At 40.4% G+C, this 23,450-nt stretch overlaps 1 protein-coding gene across 7 annotated transcripts in view; it reads left to right on the top strand.

Annotated features, from left to right (window-relative positions):
- The window catches only part of esrrga (estrogen-related receptor gamma a), a 221,786-nt gene extending 201,320 nt beyond the window's left edge, over nucleotides 1–20,466 (top strand). For all 7 annotated transcript variants that reach the window (XM_077518195.1, XM_077518194.1, XM_077518192.1 and 4 more), the window contains 3 exons: nucleotides 14,076–14,182; nucleotides 14,777–14,939; nucleotides 19,813–20,466. In XM_077518195.1, the coding sequence (XP_077374321.1) occupies nucleotides 14,076–14,182; nucleotides 14,777–14,939; nucleotides 19,813–20,057 (515 nt within the window). In that variant the 3' untranslated portion in view covers nucleotides 20,058–20,466. The remainder of the gene's footprint in view (nucleotides 1–14,075; nucleotides 14,183–14,776; nucleotides 14,940–19,812) is intronic.
- The last annotated feature ends 2,984 nt before the right edge of the window (nucleotides 20,467–23,450 follow it).

Here is a 23,450-nt window from a genome sequence, read left to right as displayed (position 1 = left end):
TCTAAGATGTGATTAATCTGATTAAAAAATGTAATCGTTTGACAGCTCTAATTAATTTCCAAATGAACATACACTGTGTTAACAAAATGAACGTGAAAACGGGATTTTTATTTCCTCCTATGCTTCTTTATAAACCAGGCGGCATGTACTGTATTTGGTGAGGTCCAGTCAGGTCAAAATCGCAATCATTGGTCCTCGCATGACATTGCGTGGTCGCTGGCGGGGCTCCAACGAGCGTCCATAAACGCAGCCAGCCGCACTCTAATTTACGACAATAACGCACCATAAAGCTTCTACATTTTCTTTGTGTTCGATCTGAGCACACCTTATAAGCATGCTGATGGGATGTTTCATTTGCAGGCTGCTCTCGCAGCTGTGTGCCTCATTGTCTGCCCCCAAACGGATGGCGACAGCCAGTGCGGGGGTGCGCGCGTGTGTACTTTTTGGGTGGCGTGTATATTTGTCAAGGTGGCTTCATGTATTCTCTTTTGGAGGGGATATGTTTATCTAAACATGACATCCCAATGTAATGAATCCATACATGCGTGCGCGTGTGTCTGCGTGCTGTCCATCAAGCCGCACACTCAGCCGAAGCAAAGCATTGGCTTGCTTGCTGATGATGACATATGAGTTCCTGGCCGTGGTAATGGCTGTTAAATCTCATAATTACACGCTTCTTTATTGCAATGCATAATGACCCTGCAGCACTATTGGACAATTAATTAAGATTTTCAGCCGGGGCTTTTTTTTTTTTTTTTTTTTTTTTCCAGGCCCAGATGAGGATGTGGAATGAGGTCCTAATGTTCTTGTCTCCAAGCTAGGACATTACGGGGCCGCTTAGAAAGCTCCACGTGCATCGGTTTTCATCTCGTCCCTCATTTTGCCTGTCTTCAATCCTCCCTTGTTGAGAATTTCCTCTTCCATGCTTGTCCTGAATGATGATGATGATGATGATATTGGAGAGTGTATCTCTAATCTGTGAATGCTAAATTAATCCCCGTGGAGTTTGTGTGCTTGCGGCTGTATGGGAAGCTACGGGGATTAGGAAGATAGAATCAACACGACCTCATAAGCTGGTGCATGGACACCATGCCAGTAGAGAGGAGGCCATTGGAATTTAACAATCAGATGTTATTCACACATCCAAAATGGTTGACCTGGGCTTCTCAACTGAGTAGCTAACATAAATACAAAATAGAACTTGTAAGGATAGTTTGAACAAAGAGTTGGCGGTACACTCAATTAGTTTTACTAGTAACGAACTCGTGTTAGCATAGAGCAGTGCTTCTCAATTATTTTCTGTCATGCCCCCCGTAAGAAGAAATCATCCCCCCCCCCCCCCCCGCGACTATAAATAGTATCATTTGTCTATAAAATTGTTATAAGTACACCTCTGCCTAACACTGTATCCGTATTAACGTATAAGAGAATAAAAAAAAGAAAGAAATATGGACCGACTTACAACAAAGAATAGCTTTATTAACTGTAACAGAAAAGATTTAAAGTGCATCTGAAATTCAAATATAAAATTAAATCCTTAATTACACTATAAACATTTTTTGACTGACCATGTCAAGCCATATGATACGGAAAAATAAAATTACATAAAATCAATAAATAATGCATTCAAACTGATCACCAACTTTAAGTCAGGAGCACAATATTAAAAAAAAAAAAAAAAAAAACTTTAACCTGCAAAACAAGAATATAAAATAATTTGTGCTGATTTTTATTTATTTTTTTTGCTGTGTACGAACGCTCCCTGGGCACACTCTGCGCCAATAATGAGAGCGCCACTGCCCCCTAATGTAGTGGAGGTGCAATTGCACTTTATTGTAGGACAGTAAAAAAAAAAAATTCAAAATAAAAAAGCACGTTCCCCGAGGTCAAACGTGCCTCCCTTGATGGAGCCTCGCGCCCCCCTGGGGGGGCCCGCCCCACTATTTGAGAAGCACTGGCATAGAGTAAGAAAAGGTAAGTACATGATATAGAAACTTTGCTAAGATAAGTTAATGTAGAACACAATTTGGAGGGAGAGTAAAGGACAAATTTATTTACCAAATTTTGACAATCTTGGAACTCTTATTTTTCTAACTTCCTTTATTTATTATTCCTTTCCGTTTTATTTTGAAGGAATACGGGAAGAGATAATGGCAGATTAGACGGCAACTTGACGGTGTGTATTGAAATGGTTTAATAAGGTGAAACAGATTCATGGGCGACAAATTCTGTCCTTTAAAGATACTTTGCCCGGTTGAAAGTGGCAACAGGATAAATAATTGTGCTTATCTGTCTATAGAGTTATGTTGGTGATTATATTTAGAGTTTAGTTCATTGCACTTTAGCTGTATGCAGGTAACGTGAATATGTATGACTGACGGCGCAGCGTTTATTTTGTACGAGCTTTCCCTCATTTCAACAGCGTTTTAGGTCATTTTCCATACCGTTCGCTATTTATATAACACATCTATGCTGCTATGTGTGAGGTGAACTCATCCTCATGTAATGTATGTAAAATAACTCTCATATTGCGTTGATTGTAGAAAGTTGAATGTACCATCTGTACTGCACTGCATATGTAAATATGTTGTTTACTATTCTGGAGAACTGTTTTCAATCGTTCTATCCATCCATCCTTTCCATTCTATCTTACTGAACACAAACTGAGACAACATGAGAGTTGAATCAACTGTCAGAACCGCAGAATAATACATAATGGACCTCTCAAGCATTTTTTTTTTTTGATACCTGTGGGATTTGGCCTCTTCAGGAAAATAACGTTATTACAGGAAATTGTTCCGAGCAGGTAATCCAGCAAGCGATCAATAGACAGCCACAACAGCGTTAATTGAACAAACTGGGAAATGTGAATTCATTACAGATCAGATTGATACATAGATAGCCGAGTCGCTTTAAAGCCCCTGCCTGATCTCAAATCCTCTCGGAAGCCTCAGCTCTTGTTTGAATGAATCTTCATGGAATTCTTCCAATAATTGCATTGTGCTGCACTGTGTCAACAAACAACAGTTATGATTAGAGTTATTACCGAATATTTGATGTCAGACGATTCCTGCTGCTGAGGCCCAAGAGAGAGACGATCCGTCTTTGACGTACAGGAGTGTTTCCGCATTCACGTTTTGTTTATGGTAAAGACAAAACAAAATTACAGGGGCCGAGCATATCATTGTCTTTTTTTTTTTTTAAATTATTATTATTTTCAAGTGGATTCTGTTCTAAAGGCTCATATGGTGACAAAAAGCACATTTTTATGTTTTTGAACTTAATCACAGCAGTGAAATGGTCTATGTAGTTCACAATGCTGTATTCGGCTGAACCAGGTGAAAATTAATGTGTTTTTTTTTTTATGGAGATAAGTGAAGAATATTTGCTACTATGACTGATTTATGGGAGTGATAACCACCACAGTGGCTAAAGCATTCCTAATTAAAATTAAACTGCACTAATACACTAACCACCAGAGGGTGCTAGAACTGCACAAATGGAATACAACCTATCTTTTTTTTTTTTTTTTTAATGTGTGATGCTTTTTATGGTGACATGATGACGATATCGTAATAATTTCAGCATCGCGATATTGCAATATTGCTATTATCGTGACATATTCATAATTTTCCCCGGTTTTATGTGATAATTTGAGGAGTAAACATAATAGCAAAGCAGTGGTAGATTAAAATCACAATATAGAAAATTCTAATCAACTGTCACTTTTAAAAAATTGTATTGATGAAATGTATGGATACTTAACAAGTCCATGTTTTATTTAGTGTAATTTTTTTATAATCTACTTTTCTACTGTCTCCTTTATTCTGCAGATCTAATTACATGTTTCAGTTTTCTGCTTTCCTCTTTTTTTCTTTTTTTTTTTTCTGCAAAACTGTCTGTCAGCAGTGTCAGTGTGTGAGAGACCCACTGAGACTTAACGCATCTAAGCTAACACACACACACACAACGGTGGTCATTCCTGCCTGCATCAGCATTGAATCATGAAGGGCAGAGCATGCTGGAGTAAAAGGAGGATGGAAGAAGAAGTAAAGATTAAAAAAAAATAAAATAAAAAAAGTATTTAGTCTGTTCATTCTCAATCCAAGTGGATGATTGTCAGTTAGGCAGACTGAAGAAGACCCAAGTGGCACATGCCTGCACGCACGCAGGCATTATTTGACGCAGCCCTGATGGAGCTGGAAGTGGGTAATTAAAATGTAAATATTGATATTTTATTATTTGAAATGGCTCCACTGCAGTGCTCTTAATGTCACTCCATCTGGCGTCTCCACAGAGACCCCCGGGCTCGCCCCCGACCATCCACGCTGCCCCTATCCGGGCCCGCCGACACCCCGCAGCCACCCCGGTGTGGCCGCGTCTCCAATTTGGCTCTAATTAAGTATTAAATATGAGCAGCCGCAACCACAGAGGCAGCGCGCTTGACACGCGCGCGCGCACACACAAAGCTCGTCTCTCTTTCACACACACTCATATCCACTAAAGCAATGGGAAGATTTTAAGTGTTAATCTGCCAGTGCTGCTGATGGTGTCTAATGTATGCAATTAACAGTCAGCCAGGGCTGAGGGTTTGGTAATTAGCTGGCTGTTCACACTGATTAGAGGCGAGCGCAGCCCTATGACTGCTCCACTCTCCCTGAGGCCGCACACATGCACAAAGTGGGGGGTGCGGTCCAAGGAGAGGCGGTGGAGGGGGGTTGCGAGGCGAAGGGAATGGAGAAAAGATATTTTAGCCAACAATGTGAGAGGTGGTGAAGGTGATTATGTACATAATTAATGTGTTCCTAAGCAATAAAAGTGACTGATGTGGTGTCACTTTTCTCTCAATGTTCCTCCGAAAGTCGTTTTATCATCAGAGTAGACCACAACCTCACCTGTTCATCTTTCTAGACTGGCAGAAAAATGAAAGATTAGTCAGAAACGTAATACTCTAACTAGGGATGGTCGAAACCACTTTTTTGTCAGAACGATACCAGTTCGAGTACTCGACTCATGTTTATGATGCCACTAGAACATAACGCCCTCCCAAAAAATAAAAAATAAAATAAAAAATATATTAACAATGACAAATAGACCTATGTATCCCAATATAGCATTTAGCCTTTAAAATTTCATGAAATTAATGTCAATTTTCTATTCTAAATTCTAATTTTTTGTACCTGATCGTAAACGGCCACAAGAGGGCAACCGCTATCCGATACTGCTATCGGCATTAGTGTGCTATTGAAGTTGAAGCTATTTATTTATTTATTTACACCTGTATATGTACAGTATATACACAGTAGAGTACAAAATAGTTAGATTAAGCGTCCATTTTTGTTCCACTGTTATCCTGTTTTTTGTTAGCTTACAAAGCTACTCTTAGTGATTATATTTTGGTTTCCTTTTGTTTGGGAAAGTTAAAGGAGCTTATTTTGGCCTTGACTCTAGCCTGACGGAACACTTCATTTTTCTTGTGTGAAGTGTGATATTGTATTTATCTTTTTAGAAATGAAAATATTTTCTGAACTGAATGATCACTTTTGCTGACAGTGAGCTGAGTGTCTTGTGGCAGAGAGAGACTCATATGACATCATCATATGACAGTCTCCTCTCAATATTTGCAAAATGTTATCGAATGGAAATGGGCATAAGTTGCAGATTCATTTTGCGCATTTTCACAAATTTTGCTATTACGGTTTCGAAACATTTGGCTAGAAACTCCATTATAGATAACATTGTAGTCTGTCACACCCTAGTGTGGGGCATGACATAATTTTATATATTTTATTTATTTATATATTTTTTTTATTTATATTTTTATATCTTTTTGAGAGCTCAATATTTATTTGGCAGCCTTCCCGAGTCAACATATCATCGCTCTTTCTTTTTATTTTATTTTTTCCGTGCGTGCGTATGTGTGCGTGCGTGTGAGTTTGTGCTCTTTAATACCCCTGAAACTTGTTACAAATCACGGACCCTTCACCTTAACCGGATACTTCAGAGTCGTGAAGTTGTCAGGAGACCAGAGGAAGGATCAAAGGATGAAACAAAGATAAATCCAGCACCAACCAGATGCCACCTCCTACGCACAGTTACAAAATCAGACGCTTTCACCAACCCCAGAAACATCTCAATTCTAACAGAGTAGGGAGACTTCAAGAGATCAGAGGAAAGACTCAAGTAAGGATAGATGAAGCAGAGTGAGATCCACAAAAACCAGCCTGCACCGATTCAGCTACCAGTGGGACAAGCAAATTCTGTTTGAGTTTCAGTAGATGCTGGCGTGGTGGATCTGGCATGCATGAGAACCTCTAGAAAACCTCAGAATCATAATGTTGGCTTGCATTCCGAACTGTACAACCTGGGACCGTGTGTGTATGTGTTACTCACAACGTTCTAAATGAAATGGTTCTCTGAGAAGATTTGTTTCCATCCCATTGCGCATCTCTGTATAATTGGTTCAGCTGGTGAGTGCTGTGTGTGTGTGTGTGTGTAGTTTGTTTGTTTGGGCTCGGCCAAAGCGATCACAGGGGGTCCGTGTTCATTTGGGCCGGCGTCTGGCCTTATGGCACCAAACAGTTTGAGGTACACACACATGCCCTGAAATAACTGAGCACGAAGGGAGAAGTTGCTTTTTTTTCCACAGCATACAACAAAAAGCCGCTAAAGCAAATTTAAACAGACACATAAAGCAAGTAGCATGAGAGAAAGACAACAATCACACCACTGAACTATTCAAGCATTTCTCTTCTATTAGCTTGTTTACCCTTACGGTGCTTCATGTGAACTCCCTTTGGTTCGATTGTGCTCCATTTGCGTGACAATGTGTGATGCACATCTCTACTCTGCTGATAAGTGTGCGAATCTCCGCTGCGACATTGTTCAGACAGTATGATGGACTTTTGTGTTATTGTATCCCGAGGCAGCACTCTAATAGGAAAGAGCTCAGTGTCATTGTTAGCACAAAGAAGCTGCTCCAAGGCAGGATGTCTTTATATACATATTAACATTTGTTACCTATTTTTGTTCACATGGAAACCAGGAATTGCAATGTCTCTTTTATGGCAGAACATCCATTTTACAGCACACTGTAACAAATAAAAGATTATAAATAGAAATGACTGCATCTATCAAAGGAACTGTGTATTATTTTTAATGCATTAATAAACTAGTACTGTAGGATTAAAGCTAATATTATGATATGACTTTTTAAAAAACATGTCAAATTATTACTCCCGGAGCAAAAGCAATGGGAATATTTTCATATTTGTGGTGTTGGTATACGTGACCTGACTTTAAAGTTTTTCAAAAAAAAAATTTCAATCAAAAATAGGAGTTACAAGCATAAAAATTGGAGTTACGAGCATAAATTTATAGATATGTATACTTATGAGCACAACTGTATAAAAGTTAGCTAGCTCACATCACACAAAACACAGACATAACAAAGCTAGCATTAAAATGGTGGTGGTTATAACCATTTAGGCAATGGACGTTTGAACACATGTAAACAAAAAATATAACAGTAATCACTGGCATTTTTTTTACCCCTCTCTGACAAAAAAAAAAAAAAAAAATCACCAATAAAAGTTGGTAAACTCTTCTTCTTTGTGTATTATATGTATGTCTGTATTATACTGCCCCTGGTGGCCAAGCCACATACACCAGAAGGAGCACAACATCACTGAACATTGGTTCATGAAATCATGATGCACAAACTCTTTAAGTTTTACGTTTAATTTAAGTATACTGTATTTTCTATACTACAAAATACCGTAGAGAGCTATTTTTCTTATTAAAGTTCTCATAGCATCTATATCCAAATAGTGAGCCCATCTTCTTAAATAAACTGGTGCTTCTCTTTTTGTCATTTGTGTCGCAATGGAACAATTCCCCCCTTTTTAAAATAAAAAAATGGTACAGTCATACCAAATGTTGTCATCTATCAACCAAGACATTGCCAGGTAAAAAAAAAAAAAAAAAAAAAATCAATATATTTTTGTCTCTTACGTTAACAGTTAAGTTCAATCTAGATTAATTAAGGTACTCCACTGAGTGACACTCAAAGTTTTGAGTATGTAAACTAATGATTGATACGGAATATTTTCTTAGTCTCTTCGCCGTTCTCCAAATACATCCAAATGTCCTCCAAGTGTCCAATCCGGCGACAGTAAGTCATGTGTTAATAACTGGGACCAGATCACCATTGCAGCCTGTTTTCACACCTGTCACATTACTGCACGCTCACACCATCGCCTTCTTGGATGCACCAGCTATTGCCCATGCACAAATGTGCACACACACAACATCACACGCGCCCGCACATGGCCCACAAGTGAACACACACAGGTACTTAGAAGCCTCACACACGGTCCTCCCTGGTTCTCATTTGCCCTGAAACCACAAGAAAACAAATGTTGGTGAATTTGTGTGGCAACTGGGGCATGAGAGAGGGCTATCCTGTGTGTGTGTGTTTGTAGGGGTGCGCGCGTGTGCCAGGCTGTTGTGCGGTCTCGGGTGTAAACGTGCAGTCAGGACTCATTTGGCAGACAAACAGGCCGCAGGCTGGCTGGGGAATCTACTTGTGTTTGTGTGTTTTTCTTTGCGTGTGTGTGTTTGTATTTGATAGAGGAGAGAGAGGAGAAAGAAAGAAAAGAGCCTGTCAGAGCGAGTGGTGGAGGTTAAGTCTGCGTGACTGCACTTCAGCCTCTTTCTGTCACCCCATCACACACACGTACAGCATGCACACACGAACACTCACTCTTTTTGCTGTCATAGCTGAAAACAGTTTCTAATATTTTGGTTATCGCTTTTAGCCTTCTGAGAGCAAAACAGTTTTACAAACCAAGTCAGTTTTCCAAACTAAAATTGCAAAAATGAACATATTCCTCAATTAATAGCTCTCTGTGTCAATCGAAACACATTATTACTTTTGTAAAGGAAACATACCGTAACTACAACCACTTCCTGCTTCCGTGTCCAAGAATCATGGGAAATGTAGTCCCACTAGCCCAATGCTGTGTGTCACCCGTCAAATCCAAAGCCAATGTTACGATGCGGGCTGGAGCGAGATAAACGGGACGGCCAGCTTCCAATGGCTACTGGGAATTAGCAAAATACAGTGGTACCTCTACTTACGAACGTCCCTTCATACGAAATTTTCAAGTTACGAAGCTCCTCAACAGGAAAATATTGGCTCTTGTTACGAAAGAAGTTTCAGGATTCGAAAGGTAAAAATACAGTATGGGCTGTTACTCGCAGCTCCCAGAGTTTCCTGAACGCAACATACTACTACTAATGGCTACTCTGCCATTGGTTATTACCTTAGCATACCGCATGTGTCTATGTGTGTAAATAGATAGATAATAGATACGTATCTATGTAGCATCCTCGTCATTCGCCCCTCGGGGCGTGAGGTGTTCATAGTTTTACGTAAATGTATTAACTAACAACGCATTTGTGCGAAAAATTCAAACAATTGGTGATAGATAAAGGCTACGTTGCACAGCAAGTTTTTTAATTGCGACGAGACGGGCCTTTTTCATCAAGTTCAGGAATTTGTTGAAAAGAATCACCTAGAAAAAGTGTTCACCAAACGGGCGATCGCTCACTAAGATGATGTTTGCCTTTGACATTTTCAAAGGATTGTTTAAAAAATAAATAAATAAATACAAAAATAAATAAAAAGCAAACATCCTTGAATCAGTTCGTGACAAAAGGCCATGCAAAAAAAAACATCCTGAGAGAGACCATGAACCAAAGAGGGCAAAAAAAAAAAAACAATGTAAATGACCATCATTTTTATTCTTTATTCTTTGTTTTTTACTTTATGCACAACTCTCATTTATTGTGCAATAATCTAATTGCAACATGTATTTGTTGCATGTTTTGATGCATTTTTATGCTTTATAAAACATTTATATCTGAATTATGTGAGGCTTGGAACGGATTAGGGCATTTACATGGAAAACGCGTCTCTGCTTACAAAATTTTCTCGTTAAGAACTTTCTTCCAGAACCAATTAATTTCGTAAGTAGAGGTACCATGGTAGGTTGGATAGGTTGGATTGGATTTTTTTTTCCGCATTTTAAGATATTCTTTTATTTTATTTTTTTTTGTTATGTATTTTGTTGTGTCGTTTTCTTTTAAATTAATTAAATTGTATTCATTTTGAGGGGTTTTTTCTTCACGTATCGGGTGGTTACCGACGAGTGGAATTTTGACTAATTTTGTTGCCAAGTCAACATAATCAGCAGGCTATGACATCATTGCGAAGGGTTAATTAAAAGCCACAATGTATGTCGTTACCGTACGAGCACGTACACAAACACAGCACAAGATGCCTTATCAACAACGTGCAGCAAGCAAATGTAATTAGAGCCAAATAAGGAAGGCCCTCTTGTCCAGTGAAGTCACAGGTATGAAAGAAAAGGGTCTCCACCCTTAACCCCGCCTCCCTCCCCCCAGTTTTAGTTTCTCTTCCCTCACTCATCCCGGTGCTCTCGCTCCATCAATACCGCTCGCTCTCTCTCCATCATCAGCACTAAATTCCCATTGATGTTTCTTTTCTTCTGCCGTATCGATCGCTTCATGAGAAGGAGGCGGGGGGTGTGCAAGGAGGGGGCGGGGGGTGCGAGATGGCGTTATCTGTTAATTAATTTGTCCTGAAGCTGGCCACCTATTAATCAGACAGATAAGAGGCATTGGATGGCTGAACGGCGCAGACAGGCTAGCGAGGAGAGGACGGGGGGAGGAGGGGCGGGCACTCACGTTGGGCTCACATTTGCACACCAGAACACACACACACACATACGCACAGTGTACAGCGTTCGTTGCCCACAGATTGAAAACATGCTGATGAGACAACACGTTATGCACATTCTCACCAGCACGTGGATTGTTGCACAGGAACAAGCGCAGGAAGTGCCTCGACCAGATAAAAATCATTGATGCACTTTGAGAAGAAACGCCGCACTTGGCCTCGATAAATTAATCATGAGGCTTTTAATTATTGGTGTTTCCCTCTATACTGGAGTAAGTGTGTGTTTGTGCCTATCAGCTGGACATTTGTTGACAGTAATGTGTGTTCGTGTCCTGTGTCTTTTCCACTAGGAACCACTGGAATATATACCGGTGTGTATATATGTGTACATATATATATATAGCTAGCCGTTCGTGTCAGAACGCGGCATAACATATCGTATCAGAGGAATGTTAGAACAGCATACTGCCTCTCCCTATATCTAGCATATCTTCGTGGGGATCATACATGCGTGAAACCTACGTACAGGCTAGAGGGTGACATAGGAGCGGATTTTCCCTTTCCACTCCCACAGCAAAAATCCCGTCCTGTCCCAGTCCTGGAATGAAAAAAAAAAAATAATAATAATGTCCCGACCCACTCCTGGTGCTCCCATTCAGAATTATTGCCACTCCTGTACCGCTGTCATTATGGAGGGCAACTGCATCATTTAAAAAATAAAAGAAACACAGCGTATGGAAAGAAAAATACAAATGGCGGCACAAGTGTCTGTCCAAGGTTTTTTCCCGAAGATTGAATTAATCCTGCTCCCGTCTGCTTCCGTGAAGTTTTTATCCTATCCCATCCCAATCCCGTGATCAAAGGGGGAATCCCGGAAGCCGCGGGATTCCCGAAAAAATGTCAGCCTCGAGTACGCATTAGATTTGGGCTAACGCCCACAAGTGATTATGAGAATATTTGGCCAACTAATGCCGTCCTAGCAATGAGAATATTTGGCCAGCTAACGCCCTTTTAGCGACAGAAATATTTGGCCGGCTAACAACGTGGTCGTTGACCGGCTAACGTTGAGCTAGCTACAAACAAAAGGGAGTTTTTAAACTTAGATGCTGGACCTGAAAGATGAGCTAGCTTAGCGCTAGCTAGAATGAGGCTAGCATGTGAGCAAAGAGAAAGAATATCCTTTGTTCTGCCGTTGGTCGGGGTACCGTGTGGGATCATGGAGGTTAAAGTAAGTAATTTTAAACTAAAAAGGTTTCGATTTTTTTTATGTATTTATTATTATTTTTTTAGGAAAAGTATATTTAGTACCATTTGAGTTTCGGTGGCTAATGCCAATCAGAATACTGTCCAAAGGCTGCGGGCACCACGTTGGTGAGACCTGCATACAATCCTGTTTGATTACATCATAAGTAGAAGACACTGCCACTTGGCACTGAGATGATCATTGTATCGGTTATCTGGATGCATACGTGTATGTGCCACTGCGTGTGCGTGAGCTTGGGATGTCTATAGTTGTAGATGGAATGAATTGCAGCATGTTTCAAACAACAATAGCCTGCAACGTGGACATAATGAGACGTCTGCCATTACCCATCAACACACTGAGAGATAAGAACCCCCGAACACACGCATGCACACACACACACATGCACTGGCACGCACTCGCCCGTCTCGAGAGGAGGCGCTCGGCAGCAGATGTTGTTGAGGAAATATCTTCCTTCTCATCTGCGCGCTCCTCCTGGCAGGATGTGCGTCCAAAATATACGCACGCACACACACATAGCGGAGTGCTGTGGTGCAGTCTGACAGGTGCGCTCACATGGGCCACCTCTCTTATGAAGACACACACATGTGGCATACGCACTCTGGCGCAGGTGCGAATGGACAGGTGTGTGGGGTGAGGACAGCTGTGAGGAAGGCGTGAGTGGGGCATGTGTTCCATTAAAGGGGAGGGCAAAAAAGGAAATGTTGCATTGGAACTCAATTGTCTGTTGGGTGCGAATGTGAGTGCGAATGGTTGTTTGTCGTGACGTGCCCTGTGATTGGCTGGCGACCAGGCCAAGCCAGGTGTCCCAATACTTTTGGTGAGTGGGCAATTACAAATTGAGTGGGCTGTCATTGAAGAAAGGAGGAAATTTGAAGGCATGGCTGCAATTAGAGGCCGTGTTTGAGCGGCACAGCAGCGATGGGCAACATTGATCCAGGCAGGTTGTGTCAGGGGGAGATAAGGCTTACCTGTCCCCAGAGGACAGCCCTGGGCACAGGGGAGGGAGGAAGGACGGCAAGCAGATGAGGAGGAGGTGGAGGAGGAGGAGGAGGAATCCTATGGACAGCTGGATGGATGCAGGGAGGAAGATGCTTAGGGACGAGAAACCATTTTTGATCCTGACCACTGAAACAAAACATTTACCTTTAACTAACTTTCATATTTGTGTTGCTTTATTCAAAATTACACTGTATAAACAAATCCATTTCATTGTCAGTGATTTTACGTGAATCGGTGCTCGGAAGTACCGACCCAAATCGCTCCATACCACAACAAGTACCATCTTCGGTACCCATTCCTACCGATGTGTCAAACTGCCGTAGTATAGCGCCACCTACTGCAGAGGAGGATTTATTCAATGCCAGATTTTGTTTGCCTTAAAGGGATACTTTACCTATTTAGCCATTTTAGGCAGTCAAACATTAATATTTTGCCTATAATAAATTTGATATTTTCATTATTTTTCATGTACAATTAGTAGCTTTAAAAACACATTTTGCAATTTGCTGTCGCCTGAAAATGACATCACAAGGGCTTAGGTAACCAATCACAGCTCACCTGTTTTCTCGGTTTGGTCATGTGACATTCACAAGCTGAGCTGTGATTGGTGACCTGAGCCCTTGTGATGTCATTTTCAGTCGACAGCATGTTGCAAAATGTGTTTTTAAAGGTACAATTTGTGCGTGAAAAATAATGAAAGTATCAAATTAATTATAGACAAAATATTAACTTTTTATTGCTATAATGGGCTAAGTAAGTGAAGTATCACTTTAAGTATCAGTGGCTGGTATTGGCAGCTTCCACAAACTTTGAACTTCGGAACTGTGAGGCAAACATGTAAGCACTATTACACTGTGAAGTCTCACTTATTTTTTTTTTTACATAAAAATCAGCACACTTCCTAATTTTGACCCGTGTATGTCACCAACAATATTCCTACAATGCAATGCAGTATATAACAAATATCATCCCACATATAATCAATAGTAGTTTTGTGCTCATCGTCTAATAATTGAATGTTGTACCTGTCCTGTTCTTTGCCAGGTTTCTCCACGCTGTCCCTGGCAGACCAGATGAGTCTACTGCAGAGTGCATGGATGGAGATCTTGATCCTGCGTGTCGTGTACCGCTCGCTTTCCTTCGAAGACAAGGTTTGCGTGATTCGATTAACTCATTCACTCCCATCCATTTTCACAGAAACAATCCCGTTCGCTCCCGGCTGTTTTACTGGATTTTGACTGACTTTGCAAGGCCCACAGAATATTGTTCTATTGCTATAAAAGCATGGAACCTATCAAAAGAAAGATTAAAGTATCTTCTTTCATCAGGAAAAAAGTATGTTTCTATCTGTTTCCATTTTATTTAGCATTAGAAGAGAGCTAAGTTTCATCAGTTTTCACAAATCTATTTAAAGTTGTAAGTAATTTAGCTTTTTTTCTAGTTGGCCCTGGTTGATCTCCTTTGCTCTGCTGCCACCTGCTGGCCGTTTGTGTAATAACTACCATTTCTGCAACCGTTCTTTGCAGTTGAGAGGCTGCATCAAAGCCATCTGTATGCTCTAGCATAAACAAAAAACAAAAAAAACGTATAAATACGTCTTTGGGACACTTACATTAAAAAAAACGTATTTACACGTGATTGGGAGCAAATGAGTTAATGCTTAAAAATTGTCCCCAAAAAAAAAAAAGAAAAAAAAAGAGGTTCCTGCTCGATCCCAACCTGGCGATTTGTCTTTATGTCACCAGCTGGTGTACGCCGAGGACTACATCATGGACGAGGACCAGTCCAAACTGGCCGGCCTCCTGGACCTGAACAACGCCATCCTGCAATTGGTCAAGAAGTACAAAACCATGAAGCTGGACAAGGAGGAATTTGTCACTCTGAAGGCCATCGCGCTGGCTAACTCAGGTAGGATAAAAGATGTGTGTGCGTGTTTGTGAAGTGCAGAAAGCGATAATCCCCGGAATCTCCATTCCTCAGGGACTCATTTAGACGGAGCCATCAAAGAACTCCTTTCAATACTTTTTTTTTTTTTTTTTTTTTTTTTTAATCCAAATACACATGACTCACACTTTGACACAAACTTAGCTGTTAAATCATTCACGCACGCTCACTCGTGTACAGTACACGGTCGCTAGTGCGACCTGTAGCCCACTTTGTACAAAGTGGCCATCCCTTTTACAATTAGCATAGTCGTCTCTTCAGATGCCTGTTAAATAAGGTGAAATCATTGGAGCCCATAGTCAGTCGATAAAGGCCCCTCTCTGATGTGTCCGGCTGCATCGACAAGCTGACTGACACGCACGCACGCCTCGCCCCGCCCCGCCCCTCCCCTCCCATGACCCGTCTTTTGAACTTTGTCTTGGATGGCGGCCAGCTCTTCAGTACTCTTTAATTACAAGGGGGAACTGTCAATACAATGTGTTTAAATGGGAGATGCGATGTAGGGAGCTTTGGATGGTGAGGGGGGGGGCCTTTTGTTCTCATCCTGACACCGTCAATGCACTGACACCCCAAATCTGACACTCACAATGCACACGTTTGAACATCCCAATTAAATTACCATGAAGCACGCAAAGATGCCGCTCGAATCTTACTGAAATTTTGAATTTGAATCAACGCAAATGCTCATTTATATGGTGCATACGATCATGTCGAAATATTGGCATTATTTCCGGGTTGGGTTATGTGGCAATCGATGTGTTGTGTGTAGCGACACCTCATTGGCTTGTGGAGTGCGGGGGGGTGATGGTGTAGTGACCCAGGACATCCACTTGAGGGGGGCATCCATCCTCAAACTTTCAATAGACATCAAACTATTTTAGGCAATACACTAGATACATGCCAAAGGTGTAGTTCAAAATTAAAACTGTGACATTACAATGTCGCTGAAAATCAAATAGTACTCTAAACGGGTCTATTTGGTACCTCTCTAAACAGAGTAAAATTTACACTTGGGAGAGAATAAAATAGTAAATTTTACTCAAAATATTTTTACTGTGTATGAGAGAATTGGTATATCCCATGACAAACCTAGTAAAGTTGTTTTACTCAGTTTACTAGTTTATTAAAAAAAATAATAATATGCAAGAGTTGAGGACCAAACTCACGACCTTCAGCTTGGGAGACTGCCGCTCTACCACCTGAGCGATGCCACCCCTACTGTTTGCTAATATCCAAAACACAAAATGTTTTTAGTCTCTTGGAGGTATGAAGATTCCATCTGACACAAACGACCTACTAACACACAGGAAGTTGTGGGTTTGTTCCTCAACCCTTGAGTGGATTTATTTTTAATCAACTAGTAAAATTTAGCCAAGATTTCTCCTTGCAAAATGTATTTAGAAATTCTGAGTGAAAAATCTTTAACAGTTTCTTCATGGGATACGCCAATTATCTCGTACACAGTAAAAATAATCTGAATATTTTATTCTCTTCCAAGTATACATTTTACTCCGTTTAGCGTAACACCAAGTAGACTCTGTTTAGAGTAAAATGTACTCTCCAACATTTACTATGTAGTTAATCTGGTGATCAGTGGTTGTGTTATTGCTTCAGCTAATGCTAAATGCTATTTTGGTTGACAGTTCAATAGTGCTGAACATGTCAATGCAGTCACCATTAGCCAACTTTTTTTTTTTTTTTGCTTCAAAGTTGGCTGTGCCGTTTACCTCACACTAGTCCCGCTTTGTTACACTGGAAATATGCCGCCAGATAAGCTCAGTCTGCGATGGGTCTGACCGGTGACCGTGGCATTTTGCTAGTAGTTCTACGTTTCCCATGATTCTTAGACACAGAAGCAAGAAGTAGCACAAGTTCCGGTATGACGAAAACACAACAGTTAGCGATTAGATGCAGATGAGAATAAGAACAAATTCAACAGGAAAATTCCTTTTTAACTCATTCACTCCCAGCCATTTTCACAGAAGCAGTCCCATTCGCTTCCGGCTGTTTTACTGGGTTTTGACTGATTTTGCGTGGAACACAGAATATTGTGTTCAATTGCTTTAAAAGCATGGAACCTACCAAAAGAAAGATTAAAGTCTCTTCTTTCATCAGGAAAAAAAAGTATGTTTCTATCTGTTTCCATTTTGCAGCAATTAGCATTAGAAGAGAGCTAAGTTTCATCAGTTTTCACAAATCTATTTAAAGTTGTAAGTAATTTAGCTTTTTTTTTCTTGTTGGCCCTGGTTGATCTCCTTTGCTCTGCTCCCACCTGCTGGCCATTTGTGTAATAACTACCATTTCTGGAACCGCACTTTGCAGTTGAGAGGCTGCATCAAAGCCTTCTGTATGCTCTAGCATTAAAAAACAAAACAAAAACAAAAACATATAAATAAATATTTGGGACACTTACAACATTAAAAAAAACGTATTTACACGTTATTGGGAGCGAATGAGTTAATTGGTTTAGTGTATGAATCGCTATGACAACTGTGTGACTGACATGCACATGGCCCAACTAGGGACAAAGGACATGTCTTGGTGTTGTCCAGGATTCATTATTTCAATCTAGAAAATAATTGCCACTGCACACGAATACTACAGCAGTGTCAGAATAGCTTCAACAGGTTAATGTTAATAATTCCGGAATGATGTCTTTTATTGAAGATGCCCATCACTCTTCCGTGAATCACAACAAGTTTGCATCACGGGCCCATCGTTCCGAGCGCTCGTCAAGACAACAGAGCGCTAGCATTAGCATTTTGAAGGGCACTGACACTAATTAATTCACGGGATGCTAATCGTCTGCATTAATTGAAGCCGGGCCTTAAGAAATGTTAGCAAACGTGCCCCACATGTAAAGACACGTCAAAGTAGCCATGGGAAACAGGAGGCATGTGTGTACGCGCAATTGTGTTCCGTGTTGCGGTTTAACAACTCGCGCTCATTAAGATGTGCTGTTAGCTTGCGAGTGTATAGCAGCAGCCATTACTAGCATGCAAAACACGCAACATTAATTATACCTGTGTCAAGTTAATCTAGCTGAAATTGTGTTTTGGAAACAATTTAGGAATTCACATTTCCTGAATCTACAATTAAAGAGAAGAAAAAGAAATAGGCGGGTGCATTGTCATGCGAATAAATCTATTTATGAACTAGTAAATAAAATCGGACCGCCCAGTCTTTTATAAACTGTGAAGATGTTTGACAGGACGGAGTTTTCTATTGATCCTTTTAGGACAAACGCGAGTGGTCTGCTCCTGCATACTGATACATGCATTACTCTATAGATCCATCCTTGTGTATATATGACATCTGTGGCTGCCATGCAGTTTTTCGTAATCCATCTGTGACTGTATTGTACGCTCAAGCCTGAGACAAACAACACACAATTTTATGCTCAACCTCAATAACAAACATTTCCTCTCTGACAGGATCAATCAAAACGGATTAGTTGTAAATATTTTGTAATATGGATCGTATATACTGGGCTGGCAAGTCGAATAGTTTTTCAGCCACAACAAACTACCAACATTCCCACTGTATGCATGTGCATTCAGGTGTGTTCGTGTGGGTGTATGGAACAGCACTTGCCTTGTGATTATTATTTAACATGCATGTAGCCATTGATCGGATCCATTGATCAGAGGTTGGGAGCTAAAGGCCAGCTCACATTAAGACTTGGCCTCCCCAAGGGCCAATATGGAGCATTATTATTGAGGGACATTCTCAGCTTGCACGCTGCCGCATAGCACGACATGCCACCAACAAGAGGGATTACGTGTGTGTGTGTGTATGTGTGTATCTGCGCAAGCATACGCACACGTGCGCTTTAGGTGTTCCCGAATCTCTCCATCATCCTGCAACTCCATTTTTGACTCCGCCCACCTGTCTGTGTGTCTGTTCATTCATCACGCCCACTGTGCCGCACTTTTAAAGGCACATACTCGAACAAGCTCAGAATCTGTAATCTTGTTTTTTTGTGTGTGTGTTAAGATAGATAACGGATAATATGTGACTAGAAAATTGGATATATATATATATATATATATATATATATATATATATATATATATATATATATATATATATATATATATATATATATATATATATATATATAATTAAATGCAAATTGGGTTCACAAAATATGCTTCTTGGGTTCATTTTAATTGAAGGCTGTAAACTGATTGTGAATGGTTGTCTGTCTTTGTGCCCTGTGATTGGCTGGTGACGACCAGTCCAGGGTATAACACAGCCTCTTGCCCAAAGTCCTCTGGGATAGGCTCCAACTCACCATGACGTTAATTAAGACAAATAGCAAAGGAAATTGGCATATTGCAAAAGCATAGAACTGCCGATGTGGAGTCAACATTCTATAATACAATACATGTGAATATATTTTTGAATACGTTACATATTTAAACTTGTAAATAGATTACGATAACATACTTGCAAGCTTTTTTCTTTTTTTTTCGTTTCGAACATGCATATCTTTACTTTTTTTTTCTTTTTTTTTTTACTACAATAGGGGTATTTGAGTTTTTACAATACAGTATACAATTGGAGTATATGTATATATAAAAAAATGCTAACTTTTTAGCATTTGCCTATAAGTACATTTGAACGTACTTGCAAATACTTTATAAATACGCTTATAAATATGTTCTTAAATTCGTTTAAATGTATTTGCCAGTCAAGAATCAGAAAAGCAATAAAGGCATATATCATACTGAGTCCAACAAATCTGCTCTGAAAATGTACTTCACATTTAACACAGTTGCAAGATGTCTGATAATATAACTAGAAACAAAATCAATTGTGATTTCCTCGTCAGACTCCATGCACATCGAGGACGTGGATGCAGTGCAGAAGCTCCAGGACGTGCTCCATGAGGCCCTGCAGGACTACGAGGCTTCCCAGCACCAGGAGGACCCCCGGCGGACGGGCAAGCTGCTCATGACCCTGCCGCTGCTCCGTCAGACCTCCACCAAGGCCGTGCAGCACTTCTACAGCATCAAGCAGGACGGCAAAGTGCCCATGCACAAACTCTTCCTGGAGCTGCTGGAGGCCAAAGTGTGAGGGAGGAAAGTCCAAGCAACTATCTTTTACACACACACACACACCCACACACCCACACACACACACACACACACACACACACACACACACACATAAACACACGCACCAAAACATCCATAATAATAGGTCCCTTAAGTATGCCCACTATGACAAACAAGTAAGCTACTCCTCTTACCTTAAAACTGTCTAAGATTTGAATGAAAAGGTTCAGTTGACCTTTTGTTTTGGGAAGTGGGAGCTGACTGATATGACCCCGCCCCTTTTAAGGAGAAAGAAGAAGACACTTCCTGCAGTTGTTATTGTGTGCAAAAACACTGACAATGGCACTCGCATATGCATTTCACGATGACAATATTAATAGGAACGTGCTCAAACGAGGACACATTCAAAAGAAAATGTTCAGAGGACTAATGAGACTTTTTTTTTATTTTTTAATTAGATGGGAGGGGCAAGGGGGGACCCTTGCCCCTCCCATCTAATTTTTTAAGTGTTTAAGAAGATAAAGGGAAAACAAATACCTAAAGAAGTATTAAAGACATTTGTAATCACATTATGTGTACATCTGGATGGACAAAGAAGATGATGTTGAGGAGGAGGAGGAGATTTGCCTGCCAAAAGATGGAACACTTGCATTCAGCGGATGCCAGCAACTTTGTCATTACCCACAATTTCTTTAACACTTTTTGTTTTGTTTTGTTTTGTTTTTTAATCCGAAGCCCATGACTGTTCTCTTCTATTATTGATTCAAAAGCAGTCTACTTATGCTGATAACCAGCAGGGAGCAGGTGTGTCCAAGGATTGGAGTTGGAATTGGTTGCTGTTGCAAAATTTAGGACCTGCTTCCCCCAAAAAGTCACCTGCTTGTGGCCTGTTGACCCTCGAAGCTGAAAATAATGTCAGACTTACAATTGATGAATTTAAGCGAAAATTTGGGGTTGGCGGAGTTCGGCTTTTCCACTGCATAGTTCCATCTCGGCTCACTTTTCTGCTTCAAAACAAGTTCAGATCCGAGACAGAGAATGTTCAAGGTTTGAGATAATTTTACAAAATAAGGTAGCGGACTTTAAGTCGAAGGTATCAATATTAGCTAATTTCTTATAGCCTACCACCACTATTTACAACATATTGTAATCTCCCCACAAGTCGTCAAGGGTCTCCACATCCACCGGTGGAATTTTGATCGTATTATTAAAGTGGAAGTCAACATTAAACATTTCTTGACAATAATATGTTATATGCGACCTCACTGGTGTAAATGTGACATTCTGATTAATATTACATTTGTGGAATATGACTTATGAAGCAAAATCCAGTCATTTTTATCAATATCAGAAGGTAGCCATTTTGCCACTTTCTGTCAAATGAAAATGACATCACAGTTGCTCAGGTCTCAGGTAACAACCAATCACAGCTCAGCTTCAGAAAACAGGTGAACTGTGATTGGTCATTCATTGCCTGAGCCCTGAGCAACAGTGATGTCATCTTCAGTTGACAGCAAGTGGCAAAATGGCCGCCCCTTGAGATGGATAAAAACGGCTGGATTTTTGCTGCTTAACTCGTATTCCACGAACACAATATTAACCAGAATACCATATTTAGACCAGTGGGGCTGCATAGAACATATTATTGTAAAAAAAAACAAAAAAAAACGAGTTGAGTTCCTCTGCCCAGGCAGGTAACATTTAGCCAGTCGCGACAGTAATCTGATCCCACAGCAGCCAACCTTCCACTCTCATTCCCTGACTCCCACGTCACTCACCAGCCAGCCATGGGAACTTGCAGTGCAAAAGTGGCAAAAGGTCCGACAACTCGTCATATCGTGTGTTTGTCAATGTGCAGTATTTTCAGCTGCGTACAGTTCACATTTCACTCTTTGAATGTGCCATTGAGACAGTCAAGTGGCGCCTCAGTGCTTCCCTCCTTGCTCAGCTTCCTTCACAAGCTCATCTTTACAAGATGGCCTCAGAGCAGATGTTCCACACGGGTGACGGGCCACTGTCAGGACAGAAGGCGACTAAAGTGTTGCTTTATTTTGATTTCTCGGCTTCTATCTCAAAGTAATTGTAGCTAAGCTACCAATGCTAGGCTTGTAAATAACAGTCATCCTGTATATGATGTATAACAGCAACTTTGTTTTTCTTTGTCTCCCTAAACCCAAAACAAACTTTCCTCGACCAGCTTGACTACACTCAGTGGTTATCATGTATGTACAAATATTACAACTTATCATGTATTAACAAATCAACATTTATCATGGAGCTTCCAAGTAGGAGTGCGTTGACAAAGGGTGCAATGACGGGGTATCGGGAGAATATGTCGCTTTTTTGTCTTTTTGTGAGTCAGACGATTATTAATCATACATAGAAGTCACGACATTGTGGCATGGAGGCGGATCATGATGGACGTCAATACAAGTCGTGTTCACGTCAATCAGTTTGAGTTAATGCAACATTTTGAGTCTGATTTTCTCCAAGTAGAAAAAACATGGGGACCGTAAAAGCCATGTTTCCACCAAGTGCTATGCTTCACTTCTGTTTGGAACTATCAACCTGATCTGATGTTGTTTATAGTGTCATGGGCTGACGCAAATAAGGTTTTAACTCTTTATTTACACAACTTGACTAAACGAAAAACAACAAGAATGCATCGAGAATCACGAGACGCCAAGCCCCCTTTGGGCTGTGGAGATGCACACAGGAACCGAGGTAATAATCCGACAAACACACACACTTCTCAGACAGCTACTACAGACAGTGAAACGATCTGATTGGTTGTGACTAAGTAAAGGATTAACATTAATTGACATCACAAAGCTCCTGACATCACATAGCTGTCAAATAACTTAAAACCAGTTGAAACTAGATGCTGTTACATCAATTCCAAACAGACGCTTGAACCTGATGGTCATGAACCCAAACTTAACCCTGGCGTGACCCAGACATAACATATTGTGGTGTGAAATCACAAGAGTGGAACCAGACAATGAAATCCACAAAGAATAGGAACAGTAAATGGAGTTTTTTGGGTTCCATCCCCGATCAACCAGTCAATCAATCCACAGACTGGAAATTATCCATCTCTTGTCTTGGTATCATATCACTCATTGGTACCCAGTGGAAAGATTTTAAAACTCTTTCACCTTTCTTCTGTATAAGGGATTCAACAACTAATATTTTTGTAGTCGACTATAGTGTGATGAAAGTCAAGTCGTGATATCATTGATATTTATCAGCAGGTCCCTGCCCTTCATAAAATTGAGTAAAGCTGATGCTGTTGAATTAAAATCATTCATAGTTACTGCAATATATGTTATGTTTAATGTCGGATCTGTTCGGACTCTAATATGCTAGTTAGGCAGTTTTGACTCAATTCTAGCACTTGGTGGAAATGGGC

This window comes from Festucalex cinctus, chromosome 4 (genome assembly GCF_051991245.1).
Source record: "Festucalex cinctus isolate MCC-2025b chromosome 4, RoL_Fcin_1.0, whole genome shotgun sequence".
In the NCBI taxonomy this organism is placed as follows: Eukaryota; Metazoa; Chordata; class Actinopteri; order Syngnathiformes; family Syngnathidae; genus Festucalex; species Festucalex cinctus.
Note: the sequence above shows the minus strand (reverse complement) of the source record. Positions and strands in the feature narration are given on the sequence as shown.